Source organism: Staurois parvus, unplaced genomic scaffold, assembly GCF_062004578.1.
Source record: "Staurois parvus isolate SC_StPar_1 unplaced genomic scaffold, SC_StPar_1.0 ptg000048l, whole genome shotgun sequence".
NCBI lineage: Eukaryota > Metazoa > Chordata > Amphibia > Anura > Ranidae > Staurois > Staurois parvus.
Window position 1 is genome coordinate 1327858 of NW_028317844.1, and position 20636 is coordinate 1348493.

The window sequence follows — 20636 nt, forward strand, 5'->3', positions numbered from 1 at the left end:
CACTGCTTTCTATTTCACCTCTGTGACGGGAGTGACTTTTGGGGGTGGGGGGACCTCTGTATCATCTCCCCAAATCATTATGTTTAACCCACCCTGTGCCTGTTTAAGGGTACAGGGTGTGTATGTGAATGTCCCAGTATTGTGCATTTGTGTGTTGTCCTTTGTCTAGGCCACATGGCTGTCCATTGTCTGTTTGCCATGTGCTCCCCCCCATGGTGCTGTGTCTTCCTGTCCAGCCAACTATTATGGGATGTACTGTTTGTGTATTGGTGTGGGGGTTGGTCAATGTCCTTTGCCGCATGGCTGCATCCCATTGTTCTGTGTCTTGGGTTGGTTGGGATGGTTCCCTGTAGCCCTTCCCACTGATAGGGCGGGTTGATGATGTATTTCCTGTTCCTGGTTGTGTTTCCCCGGGGAAACACATGTACCGGAACCCAGACCGCACAGAATTTTTCCGTTATAGCACAACTTCCCCTGTCCGAACACCATCCACGAACCACACCCTTGAAATCCCTCAGGAAAATAGACAGTACCCAGCTCTTACTAAAACAGGAAGCCAACAACTCTTTATTTTACACAAACAACATGTTTTATACAGAGGGTGGGGAAACACAACCAGGAACAGGAAATACATCATCAACCCGCCCTATCAGTGGGAAGGGCTACAGGGAACCACCCCAACCAACCCAAGACACAGAACAATGGGATGCAGCCATGCGGCAAAGGACATTGACCAACCCCCACACCAATACACAAACAGTACATCCCATAATAGTTGGCTGGACAGGAAGACACAGCACCATGGGGGGGAGCACATGGCAAACAGACAATGGACAGCCATGTGGCCTAGACAAAGGACAACACACAAATGCACAATACTGGGACATTCACATACACACCCTGTACCCTTAAACAGGCACAGGGTGGGTTAAACATAATGATTTGGGGAGATGATACAGAGGTCCCCCCACCCCCAAAAGTCACTCCCATCACATACCTCCTTTAAGACCTCTTTCGTTGGTATTCCTTTCCCCGTGCAATCTTGTTTTTAGACCTGTGACCTTTCTAAACAAAATCATAAGCCGCTCCATTAACCCAATATTCGTTTTAAGTTCTTATCAATGCAAAAAAAGTTTTTGTTAACCAAATGCATTCTCTGCATAAAGGTTAAAAAAAACAAAAAAACCTTCCAATACCTGTTCCCCCACTCCACCCCATCCCTGAACGCTTGAGTCCTTTCTCAATCCAGCCCTGTCCCCATCTGCAGTGTCGCTGCTCTCTTTCTGGGCTCACAGGAGACTGAGAGCAGCAGAAGCCATTGGCTCCTGCTGCTGTCGGTCAAATCCTGAGAGAAGGGAGTGGGAGACATGGCTGAGCTGCACTGTATGTTAATGAATGCACACAGCTAGGCTCAAGTGCCTGTGTCAGCAGCTGGCTTGTTGATGTACCACCCGTAGGGAAGGAAAAGCAGTCAGCGCCAGCAGGGAACTCAAGGAGACCTGATAAGAGACTGCTCTGTGCAATACCATTGCACAGCGCAGCTAAATATAACATCCTTTATATTTTAATTAAAATACAGACACTTTAAGCAAGTCCTGATTGCTGGGAGTGGTTTTGTTTCTTCCAGTGTAGTAATATTAAGCACCCAACACTAGCCAGCACTAGCTCTGTAATGTTATTAGAGCCATCTCTTATGGCTAACTTAGTAAGTAGTAAATAGGATCTAATGGAAAGCCTAATGCATCATTAAGCAGTTTGAACAGGCTTTCAATAAAAAGTGCTCCCGAGGCTATGCCAGGAAATATGTATGTGGGTGCCTAGCATTTTCACATCCCCACCTTTGGTACTCTTTTACTTGAGATATTTATAATACTTCAGTGGTATAGCTCTGTGCAGCTGCTTTATTTAAAAACTATCGTTGAAAGAAAGATATTGGAGAGTCGGGAGGGTGTCAAAATCTTTGTTTTCCACTGTGTACTACTCTGAAATGGGTAGTGTAACAGAAAAAAAAATGTGTTTTGAGGTGTATTTTTACAGCTCCTCAAACACCTAGTATAGCAGCCTGCAAAGGATAATATGGACAGCAGACAGAGCTGTTTACATTTGAAAAACATTTGTAATGTTTGCCTCACTTCATGTTGCTGCGCGGTCAGGGGCATATTTACCACAAACCAAGCAAGGCACTTGCCTAGGGCGGCATTTTTCAGGGTGGCAGCATTCCCCCCTTGAAGAAGGGACACTTGTGGCATGGGGACCAGGTGGGAGCCAAGAAAGGCTGCGGACTGCTTGATGGTGTATGCAGAGCCCAACTCTCGTTCCCATGGATGTCTGGAGCTGTAAAGGTGAGTGACTTTCTCTACGGGTGGGGAAGGGGGGTGGGCAGGGGTGCTGTTGGTCAATGTCAGGCTCTCTCTGAGGGGGGGGGGGGGGTCTGACTTTTCTATTGCCTAGGGCAGCACAGAACCTAAGTACATCACTGTGCGCGGCTACATGTCAAGTCTGGGAGGACTTCAAGCTTGTCAGCTCCTTCCATTCAAGTCATTGGTTATGTGCTCTCACCTGTGGTTTACACTGTTTACAACGCGTTTGACAAGCATTAAACACTGAAGCCCTGATCCCTTTCATGACAAGGCCATTTTTTCCTCCTGCTATTTAGCACTGCGCTACTTTAATTGGTAATCGGTCATGCAAAGATGTTCCCAAGTGAAAATTTTATTTTTCACACAAATAGAGCTACACTATATGGCCAAAAGTATTGGGACACCTCTCCAAAGCATTGGATTCAGATGTTCCAATCACCTCCATGGTCACAGGTGTATAAAATCAAGCAAAATCAATATCATGCAGACTGCTTCTACAAACATTTGTGAAAGAATGGTTTGTTCTCAGGAATTTAAGCATGGTACTGTTAGGTTGCCACCTGTGCAAGATATTTCCTTGCTACTAAATATTCCACGGTTATCTGTTAGTAGTATTATAACAAAGTGGAAGCAACTGGGAACAACAGTAACTCAGCCACGAAGTAGTAGGCCACGTAAAATGACAGAGCGGGGTCAGCACATGATGAAGCGCAGAAGTCGCCAACTGTCTGCAGAGTCAATAGCTAAAGACCTCCAAACCTTGTGTGGCCTTCAGATTAGCACAACAACAGTGTGTAGAGAGAGCTTCATGGAATGGGTTTCCATGGCTGAGCAGCTGCATCCAAGCCTTACATCACCAAGTGCAGTGCAAAGCGTCGGATACAGTGGTGTAAAGCACACTGCCATTGGACTATAGAGCAGTGGAGACGTGTTCTCTGGAGTGACGAATCACGCTTCTCTGTCTGGCAATCCCATGGTCTGGGTTTGGCGGTTGCCAGGAGAACGGTACTTGTCTGACTGCATTGTGCCAAGTGTAAAGTTTAGTGGAGGGGGGATTATGGTGTGGGGCTGTTTTTCAAGGGTTGGGCTTGGCCCCTTAGTTCCAGTGAAGGGAACTCTGAAGGCATCAGCATAGCAAGACATTTTGGACAATTTCATGGTCCCAACTTTGTGGGAACAGTTTGGAGATGGCCCCTTCCTGTCCTAACATGACTGTGCGCCAGTGCACAAAACAAGGTCCATAAAGACATGGATGAGCGAGTTTGGGGTGGAAGAACTTGAATGGCCTACACAGTGTCCTGACCTCAAACCGATAGGGGATGAATTAGAGCAGAGACTGCAAGCCAGGCCTTCTCGTGCGACATCAGTGCCTGACTTCACAAATGTGTTTCTGGAAGAATGGTCAAACATTCCCATAGACACGCTCCTAAACCTTGTGGACAGTCTTCTCAGAAAAGTTGAAGCTGTTATAGCTGCAAAGGGTGGGACAACTCAATATTGAACCTTACGGACTAGGATTGGGATGCCATTAAAGTTCATGTGCGTGTAAAGGCAGGTGTCCCAATACTTTTGGCAATATAGTGTATCTTTTGATGGTATTTGATCACCACTATTTTTTTTTTTTATTCTCTAATCGAGAAAGACCGACAATTTTGAAATAAAAAAAACCCAAAACAATCTTTTTTACTTTGTTATAAGACCTATCCAATAAAAAATTTCAAACAAATTTCTTCATAAATTTTAGGCCTAAATGAATTCTGTTACATGTCTTTGGTAATAAAAATAAATCCCAATAAGTGTATATTAATTGGTTTGCATGAAAGTTATATCATCTACAAATGATAGAGTATTTATACTGGAATTTGTATTTACCGTATATTTCGCTCCATAGGACGCGCCTAGGTTTTAGAGGAGAAAAACAAGAAAAAAAATATTCTGAACCAATGGACTGCAGACGTAGTACAGGAAATTACCAGAGACTGCGGATTTACTACAGGAGATGACCAGAGACTGCGGACATAGTACAGGAAATGAGCAGAGACTGCGGACACAGTACAGGAGATGACCAGAGACTGCGGACACAGTACAGGGGATGACCAGAGACTGCGGACGCAGTACAGGGGATGACCAGAGACTGCGGACGCAGTACAGGGGATGACCAGAGACTGCGGACGCAGTACAGGGGATGACCAGAGACTGCGGACGCAGTACAGGGGATGACCAGAGACTGCGAACGCAGTACAGGGGATGACCAGAGACTGCGGACGCAGTACAGGGGATGACCAGAGACTGCGAACGCAGTACAGGGGATGACCAGAGACTGCGAACGCAGTACAGGGGATGACCAGAGACTGCGGACGCAGTAAAGGAGATGACCAGAGACTGCAAACCGTATAGGGGATGACCAGAGACTGCGGACCTTTTGGGAGGGAAGGGGAGCGGGTACCTGAATTTGACAGGTACCCAATCCCACTTCCGTGCAGTTGTCCTCCTTTTACTGTGGGCACCCGGCTGTGACAGACGGGATCCCACTGCGCATGTGTGAGAAGCGCTGCACTTTGTGAATGGCCCGGCGTCTTCTGGGACCTGTCATGTGGAGCAAAAAATACAGTATTTTGTTTTCATACTAGTAATGGTGGTGATCTGCAACTCAGTGGGACTGTGATAGTATAGCGAGCAATCTGACACTAACTGACATTTTGTGGAAACTGACTAACAGGTACTGCTACACCAGTGACACTAATACAGTGATCAGTGCTAATATACACTCACTAATGACACTGGCTGGGAAGGGATTACCTTTTAGGGGCAATCAAAGGGTTAACTGTGTGCCTAACAATGTTTACAGTAGATACTGTGTGCTGTTTTTACTACTCAATGTGCCGTTTTTTTTTTTACTCCCTGCAGGTAGGAAAAAAATGGCACATCACCACTGTCTGTAGAGTAGTTTTCGAACACGAGGCTCTCTTCTGTCATTCGCTCAGCCGATCAGAAGGTCCTGATCATAAATCATTGGGCAGAACCCGCTGATCGGCTTGTTGTAGTGAATGATGGCACAGCCAGGGGGAGCGCGCACTGGCCCCCTATCTGGTAATGCCAGATCATGTAGCAGGAGAGCCACCGGCCCACAGTATATCTGTATAGGCCGGTTGGCAAGCGGTTAATCAAATGAGGTCAATCAAATCAGTGAGGTGCAAAATAAAAAAATCCCTACGGGCTAGTTCATACTACAAAAATGCACTCAGGATGCATTCCGGATTCGTTTTTTGTTAAAGTTCACACCACAGGCAGTTTTGATGCAGTTTGCCATGTTCCAGTATGGTTCTGTGCAGAAAAAAATGCAACATGTTCTACTTTTTTTTCTGTATCTGAAACTGACTAGAACTGTATAGGGCCATTGGAATAGATGGAAAACACTGTGCATGCATTTTTGATGCAGAAAAAAAAGTGTACTGAACTGCATCTAGTGTGAACTAGCCCTAAGAGGGCATCTGGGGTACGCTTTGTAACGCACCTTAATGCTGTAGGCGCTTTGGTTCACATTACTGTCAGCATTAGTATTTTTAGCAAGTGTGAACTTACAAATGATTGTCTCATGAGCACATAACTTTTCTTTAACATGGGTTAACATTTTAGACATCCTTCTAAACAAGTCTCTCTCTATTCCTAGATCCTTGTCCTAGCAGCATCTCATTTGCATTCTTTCTTCTCCCTATAGAAGCTTATCAAGAAGGAAATAGATTTAGTATGTTTACATTTTTGAAGCAGGACTTCCAGCCATAGTTAAACCTGCTGATGTAGAACAGCTTCTAACAGAAGAGTTGGTAGTAAAACCTTTTGAGCCTACAGTACAGTACTTTCAGGTTTAATTGATTTTGCTATAGATTAATAAAGCCAAGGTTTAGTCTTTGTAACACACAGCATCTCACAAACTACACCTTTGGAGATATACCCAGATTTACCCAGTGCTTACAAACCAAAATCTGTAACAGCAGCACAAGTGTAAATTTTACTTTGAATACTTAAATATAAAAATATCACAAACCGGGTTATTAAGGCGACATTAAACCCTCAGTTTTTTAATAATTTTCAATAGCTTATTTATTCACTTACTAAGTATGCAGTTTCTTTTAAGCTGGTGCCATGGCTGCTGCCCCAGATTTCCTGTTTAATGGAGGCTCCTTTCTCTTGCAGTGTCCTATGGAGCCACCTTTGCATGCAGGGACTAGTTGTTGTGTCTCCCTACACAGTGTGCATCAATAGAAACACACTGGCCTGTAGCTTGGGATGGCAAAATGCTTCCCTGTGCCTCCTCCTCCCTTCTTCCATCTAACAAACTGGCTCAAGACTGCACTGTTAACTCTTTAATGTGAAGGCTGGTAGTTCAGAGAAGCAGCACAGAGAGGAGGAGCCAGAAACATTGGAAAGTTATACACCACTGCAAGTGTGTGGGTAAAAGAAGTTTAACAAAACGTTTTTTGGAGAACATTTATTTTATTGTGCTCAATGTGCTGAACTGAAAAATGTGGTAGTGTTGATAATGTTTTGTAGGTTACCCAAGCCACTTTTTCAGTTCTGATGAGTGTTGAGAAAATCCCCCAGAATTTATATCCACACTGGTAGCACCAACATCCCCATCCATGGAAAGGCTGATGTTATTGCAAAGACTTATACATTGGCATTGGGGAGATGAAACAACCTCTCAACAAATGAATGCCTCAACATAGGAGAGCAAATTCTTCAGGTCCACACTCTGCAGTTCCCCTATACCTTAAGAAAAAAGGGACAAACTTTCAAGGACAGTGAAATGTACATTTTGGACAGAGAGGACAACTGGTTTGCAAGAATCTTAGAAGATGCGATCTACGTCAAACTGGAACAACCATCATTGAATATTCAATGCCATCTGTCTTCCTCATGTAATGTAATTTTAACATCCCTACATAGGACTTTTGATGACAATTCACACCGTCATCCATGTAAATCGAGCAAAATCTATGAAACCTTCCTGACATCAAGGATGGGATTTTGTAATTTGTATGGAGTGATTCCACAAATCTCACACCTGCCATCCTTTCCTTGGATAGTACCATCATCCTCACCATGGTGATTGGTTTAAAGTGTTAATATTAAAGGCTCAGCTTTATGTTTTAAAAATAGCAAACATGTCATACTTACCTGCTCTGTGCAGTGGTTTTGCACAGAGCAGTCAGATTCCCCTGTTCTTGGGTCCTCTGCCGGTATTCCTGCTGAGTGCTCCTGAACAAGTTGCTTGCTTATGGGACCATTTGTGCAGGTTTGCTCCGGAGCCTCACTCTGTGTGTTATTGACAGCCCTGCCCCCCTATTTTCTCACTGGTTCTGATTGACAGTGGGAACATATATATATATATATATATATATATATATATATATATATATTATAACATTCACTTCAGTCCCTAACCCTCAAAGGGCGTAAAATCTAAGGTCCCTAACTCACATTTATACATGCACATACTAGGGCCAATTTAGACAGGATGCAATTAACCTACCAGCATGTCTTTCGAGAACATGCAAACTCCAGGCAGGTGGTGCCGTGGCTGGGATTTGAACCAATGACCCTAGTACTGCCAGGCAGAAGTGCTAACCATTTAGCCACTGTGATATGACAGTTTGATATGATTACAAGAAAGGGCCTGCATGTCTCTCCGCATGTTGCGTTTCTCTCGGGTCTATTGGCAGGGCCCCTGCTTCCTTACGTGAAATGCAGGGGCTATTCTCCCTTCATAGCACATGGTAGGGGAATGAGCCTGCTAGTGCCAGGAGTGAGGTAAGTATTTCTTTATCTTCGCACCAATAGACTAAAAAAAGCTTTGGCAAATGAGGCACAAATTGTAACAAAGACAAAGCAATGTTTTCTCATAGTAGCCTGTATGACCATTGTGCGAAATAGAGACATGGCGCTGTATGTGATAGCCATCTTGTTAGGCCTCAGCCATTTTGTCTCCTCTCTCTCCTCCCTCATGGTATGGAATTTGTAGCTGTAAGTTGAATGGACATCAAAAGGGTTTCTTATCTTAAATAAAACACAGATAGATGAAGCTCCATGGCAGTAAACCGCAAATTAGTCTGGTGCATGAGGTCTGCTTTGAAAGCCACTTTCCTCTGCCTGATCGTAAAACAATGACTCAGTCAGTCATGACCTGTTAGGCCATTAGAGCTAGAGCATGCCATTAAACATACATTCCACATGTAGACCCTTTTCATACAATTCATAAAGTTCAGCAGGAACTGGGCACATTAATATTAGGTATATATTTGGATAGATCATTTTAATGTGAGTCAAACAAGGCCTTACATGACTATATTATCGCCTAGGATGGGGAAGAACGCAGTCTTTCTTCCTGGGTGACAAGGGTACGCTGTGTTTGGTATCCCTGCGTTTGAAATCTAATTCTGAATATTAATCTGCCAGTTGCTAGAATGCTACCTGTACCTATTGGAAGTTATTAACCTTAGTATGAAATTGGAAGGTGACTTGGTCATAAACTTGGTTACCGCCTAGCACCCATCCCCAAATTGGATGATTGCTCATTTGTTCTCAAGCAACATCCCGTTAATATGATAGTAAAAGACTGACAGGCCTGGAGAAGAGACAGCTCTCACTTAACATCAATCACACTTGAGAGCCAAGGCAACCTTTTTGTTTGAACAATTGGATTCTGCTTAAACCAAGGACATTGCAAGTATTCTGCCTTCTGAACTCCTTTCTTTTATTTCTCTGTTGTTTTGTTGCTCTCTTTACACCTTTGTAACATCTTTTTCTGTAAATATTTTAATTGCAACATTTTGACCTTTTTAGTAATAAAGCCTATTTTGGAAAATCTTAAAATTGTCTCTAAAGCTTTTAATGCAAACTAAAGAATCCCTGTCTCTTGAAAAGTGCTACTGTATGTAATAATCCTCTGAATATACTTGTCTGTGGTGACAGTGTGTGTTAGACGCTTATGCTAATATAATAGTGTTATTGCTAGGATTTGTGCGTTTCCTCCTTCTCTGTAAAAAGGTGGTGGTGGCAGTGTGAAGGGTTAATTGCGTAATTCACCTAACCCAGTAACAATCTCTCTCAGGCTGCTGGCACATAGATTGTAGTCCCATGAGCTGGAAAATCTTTGTGCAGGGTGCAGCTGAGAGTGGCATTGTTACGCAAGTGACAGCACGGTGCTAGGTCGGCTGGTCCTTTTTTGTCATGAGTTGTTGAGAAGGGCTGGGGTCAGGCGCCACGTTCCGTCACAGCCTGTCATAATTCTTGCTAGAAAAAAGAGGAATACATCTCATTGGTTGGTATTGGTAATACAGACTGCTGTTCTATTGTAAACCAGACATACTTTTTCTTCCTGTCCTCTTACTAACATCCTCTTATGGTCCATGCACAGTGTACAAAAAAAACACCAATTCCTTTGGCCAGAAAAAAAAACGCATAAAAATCGCTAATATAGAGCGTTTTTGTAGGCATGTCTAGTGTTTTTTTTTTTTTTTTTTTTCCTGCTGGAAATCTCCCCTTAAAGGAACATGATACAGAAGGGTTTTTGTTTTTTTGTTTTTTTTAAATGCGGAGCTTAAAATATGCCTCCGAATGTCCTAATGTGCATGGACACATAGGATAACACCGAGCTGCTTCTATAGGCAGAATCCCCCCCCCACAAAACTCGTAGAAGCAGCATTTTTTAAGCCCAGTGTGTATGGGCCCTTAAGGTACAGTATGGTCCTGCTTTCTCAGTGTTTTCCTTTTATCACTTGAAATACAGTCCGCCAAAAGGATTTGTGGTGATGTATAATTTATGCCATCCATTCATCAACAGCATAGATGCTGCTAGAATGATTTGACTTTGCTGAGGCAGATAAGACCATGGTGGAAATGTCCAGGCTCACTGCCAAGCCGTGCTGTAAATAATACACTAGATGGCCTCAGGAGCTTTACTAATGAAAGCAAGCGCATGCCCAGTGGGAACAAGGACAAACTTTGCATCCCTCATGTTTCCAGCGGTTCTTACTTTTTACGGTGTTGCCTAATCTACTGTAGAGGCAGTGATAAGCACTTTGCCATTGAAGCTGCTCATCTAAAATAGGGATGAGAAGGGACATTGTATGCAGGGAGATGTTTGAACTTTCTCTTTGCTTTCTTTATGGGCAGTTTTCATCTGGAAAGTTATTCTACCACATGGGGAGAGCAAAGGTGTTTCTGTAGTTTTCGTCTTCCTAAGTCATTAATCATCCCGCTTCTGTCATTTTGAGGCAGACTCACGTTTTATGAAGAAATTTCACTGTTTATTTCTTTCCTCACTCTGTGTTTTATTGCATAGTTACGTTAGTCCAAGCTGGAATAAAAATTGCTGTATTAGTCACTGATACTACAGTGATTGCTGCTGTCCCCCGGGGTCCATGTGGAGCAGTTGCCCTCCTGTACAGTAACCACAGTGGGTCGCTCGCTTGGCACAGGCGCTATTCACAGAACAATGCAATACATGCAAGGTATTTTCTGATTGGATGAGGGGGAAATTATGATGTTGCTGCCCTACCTCTCCACCTTGTCCAAACAGTGGATTCTCTGAATTAATGAGGTAACTGTAATATCTGCATTTGTTATGATCTGCATTAAAATGTTCAGTGTATTTTGGGTTTGGAAGTTAAAGTGGTTATAAAGGCAGAAGGTTTTTTACCATCATACATTCTGTGTGCTAGCCCCCCCAAAACTCACCTGAGTGCCCTCTTGATCCAGTGATCTGTGCGAGAGCCTCTGCTGTCCTGGGACTCCCTTTTCTTATTGGCTGAGACAGCAGCGGGGCCTATTGTCTACCACTGCTGTCAATCACTGCTAGTGATCCAATGTGAAGAGAGCGGGGACGGGGGCCGAGCCACACTCTGTGTCTTATGGATGCATAAAGTTGGGCTTGAGTAAGCCCACACCAGTGCCCCCATAGCAAACAGCTTGCTATTGGGGATGCCTGTCAAGGGGGTGGAGCCAGGAACACAGCGGGGTACTCGAGAGGAGGAGGATCAAGGCTGCTCTGTGCAAAACCATTGAGCATTTTTAAAAAGCCGAACCTTTAATTGGGCAATTGGGTGTATCCACACAATCCAGTTTTTGAAGAAACACTTTTTCTTGCAGTGCAGAGCACCACAATTCCCAATGGTGTGTTGTGCCTCGTGCTGTATTGTACATTGCTTTTGGGGTGTCATTCACTATGATTGGTACTGCTCATACAATGTTGCCACACTCATAAGTGTTAATAGTGCCTGTAGGTTTGTCATTGTAGCTAGAACCTCTTTTCTTTTTTTTTTTGCTCTCTGTATTAGGACAGGGCTTATGGGGAATTTTCCTAATAGAAACATAAAAGGCAATAAAAACTTGAGAGATGATTCAATTGACCCCCAATTTATTGACAACTTAAATGTTCTGGCTTGTGTTCCAAATTATACAGTAAGAAAACCCATTCTGTTTTATGATTGGTTATCTTCAATCTCTAATGGTGGCCATGCACGCTTAATTTTTATTTTTTTAAACAAACTATCTGCCATTCGATCAAAACGATTGAGTTGTCAAAATAACTATATAGTCATAACTTCCCTTCTGATCAATTTAGACACAACTTTGATCAGATTTTATAAGACTGAGCTGATCAGCCTCGGTTGAAAACGATCTATCATTTTGCATCATTGAGACACATTGTTCATCAATATGAACTTATTTGGATCGATAAGATTGAGATTACATGGTGGAACCAGCGATGCGATTGATGACTTACGATTGTACGTTAGATTTCGATCAATCAATAAGATCTCATTGTATTTCCCTGTGTGTGGCATATCATTCAAATGGGTTGTCGCCTGTAGATCGTTTATTCAAATCAGAAAAGAAATCGATAATTTATCAAAGTGTGTATGGTCACCATTGACTTTATGCAGATATTTCTTTGACTTTCCTGACTTCTATCCTTCTGGGTCTGTGAAAAAGAAATGATTGAAGACAGAAAGTCAGCTTAGCAGTCAGGCAGTTATCATTTTCAGCAACAGGTCTGCAAAAACAACATCCATAATTTTTCATGACTGTTTTATGTGAATGATCTCCCAGATGTCGGTTTTCTATGGTTCAGCTGTGATTTTGGGCTTGGCTCTAGCTATGTGGATCCTGTCTTTGGAGTATTCTTTCCTCTAGTACTGGACTTGGATGACCACTGTTAGTACAGAATAGATGGACATTGGAACGCTGCTCTGCCTGGCCAAAACTTTGTGTTCCTTTGTAAATCTTCACATGTGCAGCAGGGGTATGACCAGTATGCACTGTTCACTGTATACTAATCAGGAATAAAGTGAGCATTTCTTTCTGTTTTTTGGATAATTCAGAACTTGCTGTCAGTTTTATCAGAATTCTGTGTCTGACTTTTGCCAGCCATTACAGGATCTGAGCGACAATCTTACCATATTTAGTTGCAAGTCTTGCAGCAAATCCCAGAAAAGCAGCGTGTACATTCTTCTGTCTCTTATTATTGTGCTGTTAGACTTGTGAGACTATGAACCTGTTACCTAAATTAAATATTCTGAATGTTGCAGCATAAATGTTTCTTTCTTTTTACAATGCCAGAAAAAGCACAAGGAGTCAACACATTTTTTTTTATAGTATCAGCACTTTAATATAGACTTTAAATATAGCATCCATGCTTTTCATTTTTCACACATTCCTGCATTCGCAGACAAAACATGCTGCTTTTTAGCAAACGCAGCTCTTTTGCACCATGCAAATTTTTTTTCTCCTATGGCTGCGATTTTCAAAATGGACCTTTTTCCTGTTTCCCACAGGTACAACTCCCCATTCAAATTATTGGGCTGCTGTCCCAACGCAAATGTGAGCCGCACCAACCGCATATATGTAAACCTAGTCTTACAAGCATTCCCGAATATGTGTGAATCTAGCTTTAAAGGATAAGTTCACCTTTGGAACATGTTATATGTTCCACCTGTTTTTAGGGTGAAACATGTAACATGTTCCCATAGCCGCAGCCATGCCTGCCACCCCCCCCCCTCCCCCCCTCCCTCTGACAGATTATACGGGGAGAGGTTTCCCCATATTATCTGTTTGATTTGAAAACCACGTGGCTCTGCCCACATGGCCTCATCACTCATTCACAGAGTTCTGTGAATGAGTGCCTACAAGTCCCAGAAGCCATAGTGGCTGTCCGTTTGTAGTTTTCAATGGAGTGAAGTTTTCAAGTGGAGCGCCATGGTAGTTCATTGAAGCTTCCTGTCAGAATATCTGCTTGACCGTATATCCCGTACAGCAAGCAGATATTCTGACAGATCTGCAGGAGACCTGCATGGCATCAGCGATCTACTGACCACTGGTGTAATGCTGTACAGGCTCCTTTGGACAAAAATAATGAATGCAAATTTTTTTACCTGCAGAAAAAATGTATATTTATTATTTTTGTCCAAAAGGTGAACTTATCATTTAACCAAGGGTGTTGAAAGTATCATAGTGGATTATAATTGTAAATAGAAAAGGGAGTTGATTTTTTAGTGAGGTTTTTTTTTTCTTTTAGCATTTTTTATTGTGGATGCCATTGTGATGTAAAATATAAAATGTTGGCGCTATGTAAATACCTGAAATAATCCTAAAATGAGCCTGAAATTTGTTTTGCTTATAATATAACTACACTAAGACCCCGGTCACACTGGATGCAAATTGGCATGCTATTTGCTTGCCATACAACTTGCAAATGCCATGCCAAATCACAGCGTATTTTCCACAATTAGAGCAGTCGTATCGGTGCAGTTTTGACTTGGTCGCAGCCGCACCGATTTGTATAGTAGTACATGCGCTACTTTTGGTGCGATTTGCATAGACACCTGTATCAGATGTCGTTTAAATCGCACCTGAAATCCGCATGTCATCCAACTTTGAAACGATTTCAAAGTAGTATTTGATGTGACCATGGTGTAAGGCAGTGTTTCTCAACTCCAGTCCTCATGGATCCCCAACAGGTCATGTTTTCAGGATTTCCATTATTTTGCACAGGTGATTTGATCAGTTTCACTGCCTTAGTAATTACCACAGCTGTTTCATCTGAGGGAAATCCTGAAAACATGACCTGTTGGGGGTCCATGAGGACTGGAGTTGAGAAACACTGGTGTAAGGCCTCATTCACACAGGATGTTTTCTTTAACTCTCCAAGAGGAATCCTCCTGGCATCTGTATTTTGGCCAAAAATGTCTGATGCTTATAAAAGTGTGTAACCTCTTTAACCACGTCATGTTTGGACATTAATTTAATTGGCCAAAATAAATACTTTTTTTGGCCATTGAAATGAATTCACACTCAAGGGCTAAACACGCCTAGCGTTAAAGCGTGTTTAGATGCAATTGCACACGTCAAGCGTTTTTTTGGACAAAACTCTGCTGCTTCTGGACGCGCTGGCTGTGGGTTTTTTCCTGCTTCTAAACTCGCCTGCTACTTATGCAGGCCATAGATGGGGAGAAAACCAGCCGAAAAAAAAAACTCGGCTGGTTTTTGGATTATTAGTGGGGTAATCAGTTGGCCGTTTTATTGTGATTTTGATACTTTTTTTTTTGTTTTTTTTAATCAGTCATGTTGGGGAAAAAATCGGTCAATTTTGTCCTTCAGCCGATTTTCGCGGCAATGATGGACAAATCGGCTGATCTTTTTACCGATTTTAAAAAATGCGCATGAGCAGTGACCGGCAAGAAGAAGGAAAAGAGGAAAAAGAAGAAATAGAATATGAATAAGAAGAAAAAGAATAGGAATAAGAAGAAGAAAAAAAAAAGAACTTCAGTCCGATATTATATTTGACATTTAAAAGTATAGCAACATTGTATCTATTTGTATCTGAATAGAAACATCTGTATCCAAAATGGATACAAATAGATACAATGTTGCAACTTTTTCTGCTTCTTATTCATATTCTATTTCTTCTTCTTATTCATATTCTATTTCTTCTTTTTCGTCCTATTATTTATTCATATTCTATTTCTTCTTTTTCTTTTTCATATTCTATTTCAGGGGTGGCTAACCTGTGGCTCTCCAGCTGTTGTGGAACTACATTTCCCATGAGGCATTGCAAAGATGGGAAGTTACTGACTTGCAGAGGCATGATGGAACTTGTAGTCCTGCAGCAGCTGGAGAGCTGCAGGTTGGCCACCCCTGTATCTATTTCTTCTGTCAAATATAATAGCGGAGCTCTCTGCAGGGACACCGCTATTATATTTGCTGGCCGTAGACGGGACAAAAATCAGCCAACTTTATTTTTACCAATGGTGGTAACGTCGGCCTACTGAACGACCGATTTTTCGTTTTTCTAAAAAAAAAACACGGCCGGTTTTCTCCCCGTCTATGGCCTGCATTAGTCCTCATGCACACTGGACGTTTTTATAGCTGCTTGTTTTAGCTTTTAGCTGGACTTTTTTACTATTTGGTTTAAATCACGGAGACACTGGACTTTATGATTTAGTATAAAGTATATGGGGAATATTTTTTTGTTGCACATATAGCTGGATTATTTGTTGAAAGAGGGTAGATTCTTGTTTGGATCTATTTATTTGAGTTTAAGCTTTCAGGGGTTGAAAGTTCTTTCCAATTTGGAATCAGTGTAGGTGAAAGGGTGGTTTTTGTTTTCACATTACATTTATATCATTTTCACATTATATTTATATATTTGTTTTAGCTTTTGGCATTTTTTTTCCTACAGCCAGTAAATCCCCCCAGCATGTTATCCTATGTGTCCATGCACACATAGACTGTAATCAACGTTTTTTGGCATAGGTGTTTTTTGGCTGGAAAAAAAACCCAGGACTAGTGGGTTTCTAGAGTTTTTTTTAGCTGTAAAAATGCTCGAACGCTGAAAAACACGGTAAATCATGACAAACCGGCGTTTTTGGACTTTTTTTTGACCCAAAAATCATATTTTTGGTTAAAAAAACTGCTAAAAACCGCAAACACGAAAAAAATGCCACTAAACGCTAATTCAAAAATGCTAAAAAAACTCATGTTTTAAACGTGACTTTACACAGCTAATGTCACCAGCTTTATTAAAACACCCAGTGTACATGGAGCCTGAATGCTGGTAAAAGTTAATGTGTGTATGTACACCTAAGCTAGCATGCAGGGGAGTTTAGAGGCAAAAACGCCAGACACCCTTAGGAACAGCTGTAAAAACCGTCCATGAGGCCTGAACCATCCTTTTGCATAGTCTGAGAAAAGTCATCAATATTTTGTCTTCTAGCACAGTTAGGTTGGCCATACATTATACAATTTTCTTGTACAGTTTTCCTTTAGATTTAGTAAAACCTAAACACTTTCAATTTGTATGCAATTTGGTAGATCTTAAGGAAATTGAATAAGAAAATTGTATAATGTATGGCCAGGCTAAGTGTCGGTTCACACTACTGCAACCTGAAAGTCGCACCATTGAGAATGTGATTATATCTGATTGAGTTTACAAGTCATTTTTAGGAAGGGGGGGGAGGGGGGGGAGGGGGGGTCCTTTTTCCCAACTCGTCGTTGTTTTTTTTTTTGTTTTTTTTCTCCTGACATGTTGGTGTTGTATCTTTCACTTGGATGTTATAAGTTGATAAAACAAAAACTGTGTATGTCTTCATATCAAGCTGCAAAGCAAAATAAATGATAGTTTTAATGGGGGCTGAGTCTTTTCTATATCCACTGTATGTAGTTTTAGAATTAGCACATTTTGAGTGTTGATGGTTTGCCAGATATTTTTTAGACTATTTCTGTTTTTAATGTCAACTTTGTAATGTCTTTACTCTTACCACAAACATTAATAAATGCTACTTTACAACTTTTGTAACCTTGAATTTAACCTTTTGTCTACTTTGCATTTTTGTATAGGTCAGAAGACATGCCTTCATCTTCATGGTATCTTTCCTTACCTGTATGTACCATTTGATGGTTATGGCCAGCAAAACACAGATCGTTACCTTCGCCAGGTGGCATTCAGTATTGACAGAGCACTTAATGTGGCTTTAGGCAATCCATCTGCCAATGTCCAGCATGTTTTTAAGATTACAGTGGTATCTGGAATGTAAGTATCTTTAGTCTGTGTTTACATTATCAAATGATCTTTCAGTATATTTTGCGATGGATACAATATGTGGATTGATAGATTGCATGAATAATTATAACTTATTATAGGCTGGCTAAAAAAAAAAGTATTTTTTAGTAACGTTTTAGATGCATTAGCATTTTATTAGCGTTTTTACTGTTCATGTAGGAAGAAAGCTAGAAAAAAAGCTGTTAAGAGCATTCTAGTAGTGTTAAGGAGCATTCAGCATTTTTTTTTCTGCTGGAAAAACACTCCACAAAAACAGTTTTTTTGTCTCCTTGCTGAAAACTGAAATGGACAGTTTTTTAAAAAAAATATATTTTTATATATAATTGTGTTATATTTGACTTTTTATTTAATATCATGAATTAAAAGTGTTTTCAGCACCTTTTCGGCCAATAGGCTGCTTTTACGTTGAGCATTTTTTAACCCGCAAGAAAAGCTCAAGAAAAATGCATTGCTTTAAATGCAATGTATGTTTTTACACTGGTCTGTTATGCTTCCCTTGCGGTGTTAAAAATCCTGTTTGCCACATTTTTGGTGCATATTTGGTCAGTTAAAAAAAAAAAAAAAAAAAAAGCACCAAAAACGCACTTCTCCATTGAGGCCTGGTTCACACTTATACGTTTTTTAGTGTTTTTTTTGCAGAAAAGCACTACAGTTCATTTAACATGGTTTCCTATGGGACACGTTCACATCTATTCTTTTTTGCGAGGCCTTAAAAATCAGTAGCTGCTCTTTTTTATTATACTGGTTATGTGCTTTCAGAAAATATATAGTTTAGGGGGTCTTTTACAAACGTTGAAAGCTGTTAGGGGGAAAAAAAAGCAATGGAAAAATGGTCCGTTCATGTGAGTTTAGAAGTGGAGGTCAGGGCCTGGCAGTGAAAGGGTCGAAGCTAAACTCCAAGCAGCTATAAAAGGCAAAAAAAAGATGTTATGAATTAAAAAGAGCATGTCAAGCCACAATCTGTTTTTCATTCATAGGTATAGTGGGGAAAAGAGTGGAAATCTTGTTGAGTTTATACGGTTATCTGGAGCTCCATTAGAGAGATTTACTCCTTCTTGTCCTGCTGACAACCGTTGCACTAGCCTGGAAGATGGACGTGAGGGAAAATCTTGAATGGGAACACAGAAATAGAAATCTACCTAGGGGTTCAAGCCGTTTCCCTTGCCTACTAAGGAAAGTAGTTTAATTTTTGTGTTCCCCCTTCACTTATTTTTCTTGAGAAACGTTAATAGCAAGACCGGAAGTAAGGGTAAATCTCTCTAACGGAACCCTGGATAAAAGTGCAAACTTGACATAGGTTTTAAGCTTTCTCCACTAAGAATTACTGTAGTACAGAAATTACCTCTTGCCCTCCAGAAGATTTTACCTGACCAGGCCTTTTTTTTGCTATACCACACTGCGTTATTTACTGGCAATTGCGCAGTCATGCAACACTGTACCACATGGAATCTATACAATTTTTTTTCGCACAAATAGAGCTTTATTTTGGTGCTATTTGATCCCCGCAGGGGTCTTTTTTTTTTTTTTGTGCTATAAACAAACAAAAAAAAAAACAATATTTTTTACTTTCTGCTATAAAACATATGCAATAAAAAAAATGAAATTTCTTCCAAAAATTTAGGCCAAAAAATAAACTGCTATATATTTGTGGTAAACAAAATAATGCCAATAAGTGTATATTGATTGGTTTGCATGAAAGCTATAGCATCTACAAACTATGAAGTATATACTGGAATTTTAATTTATTTTTTTATACTAGTATAGTGGCGATCAGCAGCTTATAGTGGGACTGTACTAGTACTACGGTCAATCTGACACCAACTGACACTTTGTGGGAACCAGTGCTACTAATACAGTGATCAGTGCTAATAATATACACTGACACTGTACTAATGTCACTGGTTGGGAAGAGGCGAACATCATGGAGCGGTCAAAGAGTTAAGTGTATGCCAAACAGTGCTTTGTTTGTGTACTTTTTACTAGGGGATGAGCCAGTTTTTATTTCCTGCTTTGCAGGTAAACAAAAATTGGCACATCCCTGCTGATGGGGAAGAGCTCTGTATTGTTTACGTACACAGCGCTCTGTCCTGTCAGCATCTTTGCCGATCACCGGGTCCCAGCTGTCAAACATTGGTCGAGACCCACTGATTGGCTTGTGCTGTGTCTAATCACAGCCTGGGCGGTGGGCGCACACACACGCATCCTACGCAGGGGGGCTGGATTACGTACTAGGTAAGTGATGCAGCAAAGGAGAGCTGCCTTGCCACCACACATGTAAGTGATGTGTTTTGCAAGCAGTTAATTCAACTCCTTGAGGCATCATTAAATGTTTTTATAAATTCAACCATTTTACATACTGGAATTTGATAGAAAAGGAAGAAAAACGATTCAGCACTAAAATGTTGTTAAGTGGGCAGAACAGGCATGACCATCCGTCTCTAGGCCTTCATAGGCCTTCATATTTCAACAGGTAACCCTAGAAGCTTCTAGGCCTTGGTGTCCTCTTCAGAATAGAGGAATCTTTTAAACTAAAGTAGAGAAATAAAAAGGGGGTGCACCAGGCTTGTGCATTACCTTGGAAATCAAATATAGACCTGGCCAAAAGTTTTGAGAATGACACAACTATTAAATTAACCTGCAAGGAAATGTGTGCAGTCATCATTGATTTGCACAAAAAGGGATTCACAGGCAAGGATATTGCTGCTACTAAGTTTGCACTTAAATAAACCATTTATTGGATCATCAAGAACGTCAAGGAGAGAGGTTCAGTTGTTGTGAAGAAGGCTTCAGGGCACCCAAGGAAGTCCAGCAAGTGCCAAAATAGTCTCCTAAAGTTGATTCAGCTTTAGGAGACGCCACCAGTGCAGAGCTTGCTCAGGAATTGCAGCAGGCAGGTGTGAGTGCATCAGCAAGCACAGTGTGGCAAAGACTTTTGGAGGATGGCCTGGTGTCAAGAAGGGAAGCAAAGAAGCCACTTCTCTCCAGGAAAAATATCAGGGACAGACTGATTTTACAAAAGGTACAGGGATTGGACTGTTGAAGACTGGGGTAAAGTCATTTTCTCTGATGAATCCCCTTTCCGATTGTTTGGGGCATCCGGAAAAAACCTTGTCCGGAGAAGAAAAGGTGAGCAATACCATCAGTCTTGTGTCATG

At 41.2% G+C, this 20636-nt stretch overlaps 1 protein-coding gene across 3 annotated transcripts in view; it reads left to right on the forward strand.

Annotated features, from left to right (window-relative positions):
- REV3L (REV3 like, DNA directed polymerase zeta catalytic subunit) overlaps nucleotides 1-20636 on the forward strand; it is a 262767-nt gene that overhangs the window by 95165 nt on the left and 146966 nt on the right. For all 3 annotated transcript variants that reach the window (XM_089664511.1, XM_089664520.1, XM_089664519.1), the window contains one exon: nucleotides 17259-17451. In XM_089664511.1, coding sequence (XP_089520637.1) covers nucleotides 17259-17451 — 193 coding nt within the window. The remainder of the gene's footprint in view (nucleotides 1-17258; nucleotides 17452-20636) is intronic.